Source organism: Vanessa tameamea, chromosome 20 (genome assembly GCF_037043105.1).
Source record: "Vanessa tameamea isolate UH-Manoa-2023 chromosome 20, ilVanTame1 primary haplotype, whole genome shotgun sequence".
NCBI classification, from domain to species: Eukaryota; Metazoa; Arthropoda; class Insecta; order Lepidoptera; family Nymphalidae; genus Vanessa; species Vanessa tameamea.
This window is the reverse complement of record NC_087328.1, coordinates 3412872-3425523: the sequence shown is the minus strand read 5'-3', so window position 1 is coordinate 3425523 and position 12652 is coordinate 3412872. Positions and strand designations below refer to the sequence as shown.

General features: G+C 34.9%; 1 protein-coding gene across 3 annotated transcripts in view; it reads right to left on the bottom strand.

Moving 5' to 3' along the window:
• Positions 1 to 1082: 1082 nt before the first annotated feature.
• The window catches only part of LOC113403851 (eukaryotic translation initiation factor 2-alpha kinase), a 229702-nt gene continuing 218132 nt past the window's right edge, over positions 1083 to 12652 (bottom strand). For 2 of the 3 annotated variants that reach the window (XM_064218109.1, XM_026644469.2), the window contains 14 exons: positions 12155 to 12272; positions 10350 to 10500; positions 8108 to 8285; positions 6947 to 7106; positions 6414 to 6557; positions 5867 to 6053; positions 5115 to 5580; positions 4679 to 4819; positions 4169 to 4351; positions 3671 to 3956; positions 3069 to 3233; positions 2220 to 2433; positions 1562 to 1755; positions 1083 to 1445 (listed from right to left, as the gene is read on the bottom strand). In XM_064218109.1, coding sequence (XP_064074179.1) covers positions 1308 to 1445; positions 1562 to 1755; positions 2220 to 2433; positions 3069 to 3233; positions 3671 to 3956; positions 4169 to 4351; positions 4679 to 4819; positions 5115 to 5580; positions 5867 to 6053; positions 6414 to 6557; positions 6947 to 7106; positions 8108 to 8285; positions 10350 to 10500; positions 12155 to 12272 — 2725 coding nt within the window. In that variant the 3' untranslated portion in view covers positions 1083 to 1307. Of the gene's footprint in view, positions 1446 to 1561; positions 1756 to 2219; positions 2434 to 3068; positions 3234 to 3666; positions 3957 to 4168; positions 4352 to 4678; positions 4820 to 5114; positions 5581 to 5866; positions 6054 to 6413; positions 6558 to 6946; positions 7107 to 8107; positions 8286 to 10349; positions 10501 to 12154; positions 12273 to 12652 lie in introns of those variants that run through there. The other variant, XM_064218110.1, reaches the window with a different exon arrangement.

Below are 12652 nucleotides of genomic sequence, written 5' to 3'. Positions count from 1 at the left end.
TGACTTGAATGTATGCCGATTCTACAGAACTTCTCATTATTTCTTTATTACTAGTAGCAGCGGGACTCTACTGTACTTAAATTAAGTAAGTTTTCTTGCAATATGTATTAATATAAACTAAACAATTAAACTGTTTATTTCATTATTTACTATTATTTCTTCATGATTGGGTATTTCTGAAATTTATTTTACATTTTTTATATTTTTTACGTTTCTAATATTGAGTCGTTATCTAGATAGCAGATGATAGTTAATAACATTTTATTTGTAATGTTTTTTTTAATTCATTTTTGGTTTCAAATATTTGATATAATTATATAATATTTATAAAACAATATACAGAGTTGAAATTAGATATAGTGCATACTTTTCATAAATGCATGTTTAACATAAAAAAATATTGCATATGGAATGGGTAAAAAAGGCTATAAGAAAAACTATAAATAAAAAAATGTTTAAATCACTACAGTACCTTATCATGTGATGAGTGTAGACATTTATTGGTGTGAGAAATATAATTTCTGAACCATAAGTAGCTGTTGATTTAATATATAAACATAACATTTGTTAAATTAAATCAGCTCTTTTAGAAAAAACACTATAGTTACCATCATAAGTGATGGATGTTTAAATTGCATCAATAACCATATTAATCCACCATTATTAATTACAAAATTATATATAAAAGTACTTGTGTCAGTCACAAAAAATAATATCAATACATGCTATAGAACATGAGCCTGAATAATTAATATTATTAATAGTACTTTGGAAAAGATTTTGATAGTAACAGAGTTCTGTAAATTTTTTATTTCAGATATATATATTTTTTTATTTGGAGCGTATAGCTTGATGTAATAATTACTAAATAAAAATATGATTACTTTTAGTAAAAATGTATTTTTTTATTAGAGATCAATAAATTTAACTTTTTCATGATTAGGTTAAGGAAGTTCAATATTCATAGATACACATGTTAATTCATATTCAACTTTTAAAAAGTCATAAAGCAGTTCAAACAAAGGCATTTTTATCATATTGATATTGAGAGTTTTCTATAAACTGAGATTATTTTAATGTCTTTTGTAAATTGCACACTAATCATCCATTTTATATATTGCATTCGGAATTTAACCCAACTCACTGACCTACCTCATGCAAAAAGAGCAAGTCTAATGTCGAACAAAAAATAAAAAAGTATGATTGTGGTCAAAAACCAAATACAATATATAAAAGTTATAATTTTGTATGTACTCTGTAGTAATTTTTGTATCAGAGATCACTAAGGATACGTCATAGAGCCGCAGTCAGCAGGAGATGAGGGTGGGCAGTGTGAAGTGCCACTGCTGGTCGGTGCTCTGGTAGAGCGGCGCGCGCGCCCGCACCCCGCTGGCCGTCGGCCGCCGCTTCGGCTCGTCCGACAGCATCAGCTTCAGCACCTCCGTCTGGAATTTGTTTTAATTTATTACACTGCGTCACTCAACAGACAATAACTGATGCGCACCCGTAACCGTTATTATTCTTTTTATTGATATATATTGATAATATTAACAAAAACTACCTCATTAGGATAATTCTGCTGAAAGTTATGTGGGTAGTGTCCATTTCTTGCTCGCATGAGACAAGCCACCCTCTCCGACTCCGTACCGAATGGATGTAACAACTCAAAAAGAACCAGTCCTAGCGAGTAGATATCAACCTTGTAGCTGTATGGACGACCGAGTAATTGTTCCGGAGACATGTACAAATGTGTCCCTGAGGTAAGAAACAAGATATATTGTGAAATTGTTTTCATAAAATAAGGTTTTATTCATTAATAATAATACTTTTTACTTTATTATTAAAGCTTATTAACATAGGAGGAGAGCTGGTAAATAAACAACTATGACATCGAATTGGCTGTTGGTTTACTAGTTAGTAAGGGAAAAGTTTTCACACATATTTATGATTATATATTTTGTTATAGATAGACGTAACATAAAACTTTTAATTGTAGTATTTGTTTAGAACTACTCGTGCCATTATAACTGACTATATTATGAAATTGCATGCACAATTACTTCATAAATGAAACATAATTAATTGAAATCGAATAATTTATGTTTGGTATTTTGTTTAGAACAATTGAGGACTAAGAGGCATAATGAAATCCTACCACCTATAAAATATCTATTCCTTAAATACTCTGCATGACTCTCAAACAGTCGCGAGATACTGACCGACTCTGTGCGTGTGTCTGGCGTGCACGTCGAGCTCCTCAGCGGGTCCGTCTTGCGAGTTGTCCGTCATTGCGGTGACTAGGCCGAAGTCTCCGACCTTCACCTTCCCATCCGGTGCGAAGAAAATATTGCTCGGTTTTAGGTCACGATGAATAAGTCCCGCGAGGTGTACATACTCCACCGCGGAGACTATTTGGCTGAACAGCGTCTTCACCTGGGACGAGATAATGTCTGACGTTGCACCGTCGTTACAATTTATAGGTCCATTACACCAGGCGATATTCAGACTATCTAATTCTGATTAGGAGTAGTCTAATGGCACGTACCTGGCATAGTACACGGCCAAGACGTTTTTAGATATGTATGTATGTTATTCGCTAAATGTTTTGGCGGTAGGGTTTTGTGCAAGCCCCTCTGGGTAGGTACAACCTAATCACATATTCTACCGCCAAGCAGCAATACGTAGTATTATTGTGTTCCGATTTAAAGGTTGAGAAAGCCAGTGTTACTACAAGCACAAGGGACAACATTTCTGTTCCTAAGGTTGGTTGCGCACAAGCGATGAAAGGAATGGTTAATATCTCTTACAGCGTCAATATCTAAGGGCAGTGGAGACAACTTGTCCGCCTGACTAATTATTCCATTGAATATATATCGTATTGTATAATAGGTCTTATATGGAGATTTATGATTATTGTATGCAAGTTATACAAAAAAAAAATAGAAGTAAAGAGACCTCTTTATTCAAATTAACACTGGTATTGCATTGTATAAGGTATTCTTTTTTTCTTATTACTGTTTAGAAGTACTTTACAATGCATAAAAAACATATTACATAAAGTTTGATACCTGGTCTCTCCTAGATTCCCAGGTACGGTTGTTCCTCAACCAGTCGTGTAGGCTGTCCCTCCTGCACAGCTGCATCTGTATGTAGAGGTACATCTTGGAGCCCGCCGCGCCCTCGTCTGGCGAGCGAACGCACATGTCCAACGACCAGTGTCGGGTGTGACCCTTCTGGAATTGAGATTTGTTTATGTATAGCGTTATTTCATTTGTAAAATGCTATAACTTATAAAAATGCTAGTCTAGTCAGTGAAGAATATAAAACAATACAATAGTATTTTTATTTATAGGAAAATTTAAGTAAACTATTTCGACCGTAATTTAAAATTATTAGAAAAGGAAAGTGCTGAAATAAGTTCTTAACAATGAATCATTCTCAAATATTTATTTGAGAAGGATTCATTGATTCATCGTATGGCAGACATTAATTTTAAAATTAATTCTGGCATATTTTTAGAAGAAAAACTAAAAACATTTTATCAATTATTTTCTTTATTTTAATGTATCAGAATTATCCGAAATAATTTAATATATTCACTTTTAAGCTTTTTAAATTGGGGATTATATAGTTATATTTTAACTTTACTAATATGTTTAAACAAACTTACCTTTTTTTTCTTATTATAACTTTGGCTATCTTGAAACGTATCGCATTCTTTAATTTTCTCCAAAATCTTGTTAGACACTTCCTTCCTGGCCTCTGAGAGTCCGCTTGAGGGGTCCCCAGTATTTGCAAATACAATAAACGAGTCATCGTTGTCGCCGCTGCCATTATGTTTGGAGAGGGTGCTTGGTGTGACGTCACTGAGCTTAGGGGTCTCAGTGGTCGAGTGGGGGTCTTTTGAGGCGTTTTCGTCGAAGATGATGCTGAATGAGTCGTTGCAACTCAAGGATCTGAAAAAAAAATTATTATAATAACTTCACCACATCCATAATGGTTGTATTTATTTATTATCATCCGTAGCGAAAAACAATGCGTTAAATTGCAATCATATTTCACGGTTCACAATATTTCGACAGTTTATAATCTGACGAGATAGATTGTAATCTAACGATGTTTGTAATCTTACGGTAACATAAATATAGGTATAAAAAAAATGAAATACCTATGTCTCCTAGGCTCGGATAGCTTTTTCTCGTAGTCGAGAGCGTCAACACATTCGTCAATGGACTTGTGCAAGTTCAACATCACACTATCACCCTTTGCGGGGGACTTTTCTGGAGGGGGGGATATTGGCGTGGGTGACGTGTAATCCTCGGACATCGCTACTGATACCCCGCCTAGTTCTCTGAAACACAAAACAAAAGTATTAGCAAGAAACTAACCGTATAACTAATGGACTCTGTGCATGCAGTCTAAGTGGGTACTACTCTCTCACTACTAACATTACACCACAAAACAATGATATTTTAATTTGACTTCCTAAGTTCCGATAAATAGGTAGTTCCGAATATCATAGATTATTCAAGCTCTCGACCAATGAGATTGCGTCAATTCAAGGTCAAATGTCGTTTACTTGTCTTTCGTCCTCCTGTGGTTGGAATATACTATAAGAATAATGGCTGTTTGACTAGTAACGCCTGAGTGAGCGGGCGGGCAGACAGGCGAGCGTCACCTCATCCAGTGCGCGTCGCGCTGCTCCTGCCAGTGCGCGGGCGGCTCCTCGAGCCAGGCGTTGAAGTAGCGCACGATGTGCTCGTGCTCCAGCTTGGCCAGCGCGCGCACCTCGCGCAGCACGCGCTCGCGCCGCGACTCGCTGCGGACGCGACATTAATGGAAGGGTCAGCCGGTTCGTTACGTCACGCGTTACGGCGCCAGTCTGTCTGGCTTCCCTTTCTCTTACTTATAACGATACTAATTATGTACATACATACACAAAATTATAATGTACATATTCAAGAATTGTGACTTAGAGTAAGAGTCATTTATTTATGACTCAAACCATATTATACTAAAATCCTAATTCAATATTGAATCATTACACTTACTCATCCATAATCAAATTAAAAACTATCACTATAATAAAAGAAAGTTAAATTAAACTAACATACCGTTTCGGCAAAGTGATTCTCTTCACAGCATACGAACAGTGATCTATATTGTTTCTCGCCTCGAAAACGACACCAAAGCCACCTTTACCGAGACACTGTAGAGGTGTGAAATCGTTTTCGTATCTCCCTGAATACTCAGTATTATTATTCGACGGCGGTCTCTCGTAATGACGTTCCACGACGATATATTCTTGGTTCATCGGTAATGGCGTCGGAGGTCGGAGTTTAGGGGCGAAAAATCTCGGCCAGATCATTAGATTCATAAGTAGGGCGGAACTTATCGCTATCAATAGAACCTCCTTCCACCAGAACCATAGAGAATAGACGTGGACGTGCACGTGGTGGTGGTTGGGTTGGTCATCACTATTGTTGGGTAGAACTACCTCTGGTCCCTCGATGGAATCTTCGGTTACTTGGACGGCTTGGTCACATGTCTCCTGTAGGTAGAGGAAGAAGCCGTGGTTTTCTGTAATAACAATATTTATTTGCATATATTTAATAAGTTATCCACGAAAATTGTATGTACATAAAAATTTCAAAATTATTGCACGGGATTTTCCTTAAAAGTGTAATATCGGTTGAATAATTAGCATTGCTTGCTATTATATTGAATTCGCTAAGTTTTTAAAAAAACTGATTTACAGATTCATACAGCTGACCTGACTTACTCTAAAGCCTTTGAAATGCTAAATGCTATATTGAAATTTCATATTTACCAGGAAAATATTACTTTTGAGCACCTCTTAACTTACCCGTCCTGCCAGAATTTCCGTGCAATGTAATCACAGCTAGAGTTCTAGGATCTTCAACTGGTTGTGATATAGCGGTGCTACCGTCGGTGATGAGAGGCATTGACTGTTTCAACTTCCACGGTACCGGCTTCGTTGAAACGGATGTTTCAATTTTTTGTGCGTACAAAACACTCTCTTGAATATACAGCTGAAGTAGAAAAAAAAAATTAATTAATAATACATTATTATTTATAATTTCATTACATTTTTATTACTAATTAAATTGAGCATGTATTTATAATTATGATAATTATACGCTACAACCACCCGTTTGATGGGAGTCAACATGCTTACGCGGTGCAATTATGTTCATAATTTGACAAAGCTATATTTTAATTGTTTCTTAGTATAAACAAGCGTATTCTTATCTAAGAATGTATCAAGAACTCGTAGATTAGTAGTTGGTCCTTCGAGCCGGAAGTTCAATGTTGCAACACTATTTAAATAAACTAATGTCTTTATAATACAGCCATGAATTCCGCCATCGTTTTAAAACGTCATAATTTACCTGTGTATTATGAACTCCCAAATACAATGAGGGTGTACTTTGAGTATTCGAATCGGCTAAAGCTCGCGCGGCTTCCCACAAAACGTCCATGTTCTCGAGCGAACCGTCCTGGAGCCTCCACATGCCGGCCACGGGCGCTTCGAGCTATAATTGCAATCATACATTATCACAGCGGAACAAGAATATAAAAAATAATTTCAACCTTGAATTAAAAGCTATTAAGTAAAGTCCTGTTAATTATCTATATTATTATATAATAATAGAATCATCTCGTTTTTCCGAACGCGGTAATCTTGGCTTATAGTAGGGCTTTCTGCAGGCCCATCTGGGCATATATCACTCGCTCATCAAATATGCCAACGTCAAACAGGATTACTTAATAATTATAACATCTTAGATCTCAAGATGGCGCTTCGGTGGTGTAAGGAATGGTTAATATTTATTACGGCACCAATGCCTATGTCCGTCCGACTACCTATTTAATAGGAAAAAGAAAGAAGTTTAGAATAAATATGTAAACCGAGTGTTCGGACCTTGTGCTGCCACAGCGGCGCGTGCGAGTCCTTGGCGCGCACGAGCACGACGCCGTCGGGCAGCGACACGCCCACGGCCAGCGCGCGCCGCGCCGCGCCCGCGCCCGCGCACTCGCGCCGGCTCAGCGCCAGCTGGTGCTCCGCCACGCTGAAGTTCCATCTGCGGAACACCGCCACACCGTCACACCGTCACACCGCCTACTCTAACATTCGATACATCACCGCCTAAAGAAAAACTACCAGCGGGCCATCGACACTCGAAATGCCGCTTTTCGTCAACGCCGCAGAATTGTCAAATGTACTTATTATTTATTATGCTTAGTATGTTCCGTATTTGTTTATTGGCAGTCCTTGTATGTAGGGTACCAGCACCAGGCATAACATTTAAGCAATATTTATGTACACGTGAATCGTCTTGTTATAAATAAAAATAAAATACAAAAAAGTTAATCAGAACAATTATATAACACGATGATTGCGTGTCTCGCTTTTCGTACATTGAGGTTTTTACACCCTTGAACGGTATGTCCATAGCGAGAGTGTGACGGCTTGGGCTCGATACTGCCCTCTCTCGCCCGGAGCCCACACGATTGAGCTGTCTAGGCGCGCCAACTGGTCCACTAATAGTAAAGAATTATCCTGTGATATTAAGTCCTGGGAAGCGAATGCATTCCCGCGTCAAAATCGCGAAAGGTCACGAATTTCATGAACAAGTTGTCAAATCACTCATTAATGTGCCTTTACTTTGGGGGACTAATAAATAATCACAGATATTCGTTGTCTGATGTATGTAATAAACAATATCAAAAAATAATCTACAGTATGATTTTGGACCAGTTCGGGCCACCTTTAAGTTCGTAATTTTGACTCGTGGGTTTAAAGTATCTCGCCACTAATCTCCTCAATCACTTTACAGTTTACATTAATTTAGCTATGGACTAATTCAACTAATTTATAACGACTACGATAAGTTCCCGATTCTATTTCGATAAAGTGACAATTCGTTAGCAGAATTGACACCCTGATTATCAGTAATTTAACCGCCACTCTGAAATATGTATACCTTTATTTACCTCATATTAAACGATAGAGATGATTCAACGTGGAAAAATGAACCTTATTACTAATAGTAATAAACCAAAGAATAACTATATAACTCACTTCTCGGTTCCGGAACGCGGGTCCAGCGCTCTCACTGTGTTGGAGTGTCGCCTCAACACGATGATGTCTCGTCCGGCGGTAGCTGTTTGCTGTTCACTGTTACACCCACTGGACGAACACTCGTACATGACGGTGCCGGTTTGCGCGTCCAAACCCACCCATAGGGTCTCTCGAGCACCTAACAGCGAGCAATAATAAAATCATAATTTTTTTTTTTTTATAAAAATCTTATAAAGGCAAGGTCTGAGGTGTGAGATAAAATTAAAAACAACTTATCAAGTTTTATTATTATATTAGAAACCATATTGATACTTGATGTTTTGTTTGTATATTAAAATGATAAATTATAATATAGATAAGATAATTGTACTACACATTAATTAGACTTAAGATTTTTTTTATCTGGTATCCAATAAAAAAAAGAAAAACAAATTAAATAAACATTTTTAAATTTGACATTTTTAAAAAGTCAAGGCTGGGTGAATAACTTTGGACATTCTTATATAATAATAAGTGCAATCGATTCGCGATCAAGGTGTTATTATTATACAAATAATTTTATTAAAATTCCATTTGAAAATAGTGATACCTTCGTAATACCGTAAAAAATATCGCAATCATGCATAAAAATGTATATAATTATATAAGAATGTTAGAAAAGGAACGTTGTGCTCTCGGAAAGAAAAAGATATAACACCCCCCCCCCCCCCCGCACCCGGAACAGCGACTGTAGGTCTCGACATACGTAATCCAGCCCTGTCTAAGAAGAAGCAAAATACCCTAATGAATAGCGTAATGATTGCAATAAATTGCAATATATGCATTTCATTTATAGGTTAAAAGTATGGTATAATAATTTAATCAATGAGTATGTTTAATAGATAAGATATACAAAGGTAAATATGACGAATGTTAATTACGCATTCCACTTAACAATTGTTAATTTTGAGATAAAACAGTTATCATTTATGTATTAAAATTATAATTTAACTTGACACTAAGTATATTTAAAATATACGTGGCATTTATAATACTAGTAGTACAATAATAGATATAAAATATATATATACATACAAAAATAAAAATTACTCGAACTATCATATAACTTTTATAGGGTTTACATACAAACACATTCACGAATTCACGCGCTCGAACACAAGTGCATATGTTACTGTAAAAGCTCCAACTAAGGTCTCATTAGCCTACTGCTGTCCACTGCTGGACATAGAGCGCGCCACGTTTCTCGTTCCAACCTAACCTAACCTAACATGTAAATCCTAAGATTTACCAAGTGAATGAAGTGAAAGTTTTATAGACATTTACCATTCATAATCGGTAAATCTTAGGTTTTACTGGAAAAACTTAAGATTTACCGCAGTTCGAGCTTTTACAGTAACATATATATATATATAGTGTTATGTAATTTCAGATAATTTTAGAAAATATTTTAAATATAATTATTACTGATTGTGGATATTGTAATTACTTGAAATCAGTTTGTAATGCTTTGATTGTTATCAATAAACAACAGTCAACTTTTTTCTATATGATACATATATATATATATATATATATATAACTAAACTATTCTAGGTAAACATTGTGATTAACAACTCAACAGGTCGTCTGGTGACGGGAAACCAATCATATAGCAAAAGCATTCCACGAGGTATAGCCAGCCATAAAAGTATGTCAATCCTAATTACTAGTATCATAAAATATAGTATAGTCTATTCCAACCACAAAAAGGACAACAGCCAAATAAACAACATTTGCTATCGAATCGACGCGATAACATTGGTGAGCTTAAATATAATCTATGATATTTATTATGGTTTGCGAAAAAACACTTTATTTCCCAAAGATGGCGGGACATTAGCCAATGTTAGGAATGAATAATATTTCTTACAGCACCATTGTCTATGGTGGTGACCGCTTATCATCAGGCAGCCCATGTGGTCGTCTGCATACCAATATAATATAATATAAAAAAAGGCTTTTGAACGTTTACGAAATTGTTGTCAGAACTTTGGAAGTAAAATTAAAGTGGATATATTTAGTTAAATGGAAAAGTATTAAACAATAACTATTTGAGAATCGCGTAGAATACGTAAATCTAAGGTTTGTTTATATTCATGCCTTCTTCGATTGGAATAGACTCAACGGCCGCTCCACGTATATGTTATAAGGGTGAGCATTTGATGATGAACTGATAAAAAAAATCATGTAAAATCCAACTTACCAGCTATCACCAGGTCATCGGAGTATTTGAACGATGAGGACAGCAGTTGCTCCGCATCAAAGGGCAAAGGCTCTATGGCATCTCCACTCAAACTGAACAGAGTCCCACGAAGGGATGGAACTAGCCGAACCCATTTGCCGCCTGAGGTGAGCTGTGACATATTGTTTTTTTTTAAATAATTTGTTTATTACATCTGTAGGTTTTTTTTTCGTTCTAAGGAGAAATCTTGATATATCAGATAAATATTCTTCAAATTATTTTTAAGGGAAAATTTTGTGATACATTTAGTGGCAAGTCGAACTATCCTTGTACTTCTCGAATAGTTTTTTTTTTTTATCAGTCCACTGTTTTTCATTGTGTTAGTTTGCTTAATTAAATATATATAATATACAGCAACTATAATCTTTAACAAGGTTTGAAATGCATGTGCTTGTGCAGGACAGTATATAAGAAGCTTGTATTTCCGGTTGTATAAGTGACTGCACTTCTATTGAAGTACAGCATAGAGTCAGTATAACATATTTAGCTTCAAGCTAATTATTAACAGCATTGCATACAGTCAAAATAATTAAAATGAAGAAAAAAAGACATGCAGGTAGGCATCTAGACAATTGTGCAATATGTGCGTTTTCCTACTGTACATGCTTGGAATAAAACCTGCACAAGTCTGCTCTAATTAGATGTTCTTTATAGCTAAAGATATGGCAGTAATTATTTATTATTTGATTTTTGTTAATATACTTGTATTACAAAATTAATTATACAAAAATAAAACAAAACAATATTTTAATATTAAAGTAACTCTGTCTGTCTGTAACACTTTCATGACTAAATCATTGAACCGAATTTGATATAAAGCAAGATTGAACTCAAAGGAAAAATGGCCTTTTTTATACTTAATATCCTAGGATCTTATGCGCACCAAAGCCTGTTTCCAAATAAAATTGAAATATGATGTGCAATACATAATGTATGCTTTGTAAATACATTTCTCAAATTCACTTTACTTTTCCTCTAATACAGTTGAATAAATAAGTTATATTTAAAAAATAAATTAAAAAAGAGGCACAATAAAACTCACACTAACATATTTATTACAAATACACATAATTCAAAAGAAATATTTTATTTGAGTATCACAATAATGAGGAAAGAACAAGGCATTAGACAGAATTGTTAACGAAAATATTATGAGTTCTAGTAATTGTTTACAACCATCATGACAAGTTCAGACATGTCCTTGTTTGACTCTGTTATAAAACCAGATAGTATGCCACAAAGCTTTAAAATAATTGAAAGAATTTCAATATAAAAATAAATTAAAAAAATATTGAATATATCCACAATGACTTAACAGCAAAGTTATGGATGCAGAACTGAAGTTAGTGACAGATTCGTATTTATGTATTTATCCCCATAGTTATTAATTCCATAGATATTAAGTCATTTACTTTTATGAGACGCTATGGACAGATGTGAGTTCTGAGAGAGCAATACTAAGCATACTTCGGTCTTGCTTATAACCGCATCAAAAAGGACGAATGCTAGCAACAAAGTAAACTTGAGAAGCAGGACGGTTGCGTACCATTTGCCCAAGCTTTTAATTTACTAAACAGTACAATTATATGTACATAGAGAATAGGATTACACACAAAAAAACATTCTAAGACTTGGATAAGATTAATACACTGTTTAGAAGGCATGAAAGAAATCGAGAATGAAAGTTAAAATAAATTATTAACAGCTTATATCAAATTATATTTTCTAATTGTACCTAGTTATTGTATACACCTAACATTACTCACTTCAACATGATGTAAATTAGAAGATAACAGTGGCTGAGTGTCCAAAGACCATGCTTTGACGCCATTCTCTGAAGAGAATGCTGTAAGACGTCCATCCAGAGTACTGACTATTATCAAGCTGAAAATATAAGTTGCTTTAATTAATGACTATGACACAGGAAGCTAGAAGTATAACATAATGTATAAAAACATTTAGACTATTCATACATACTTAATAAATCTGCTTTAAGTTGATATTAGTAAAAGAATTTGGTGAATTGTTTACATAACCGACTTTTTTGTACACAAAATTTGTGTAGGTTCAACTTTCGAGATATAAAAGCAAGGTCGTGATTAATTGGATTAGCAGTACATAACCACATTCATTCTAGAACCATCTAGAACTAATGTTTATGACATTTTTTTAGTATGGCGTGTTTATGTGAATGAAGCAAACATATTTGTTTACAAAATATATAAAAAATAAATATTTTGTTTATATCATTAAAAACTTGATAT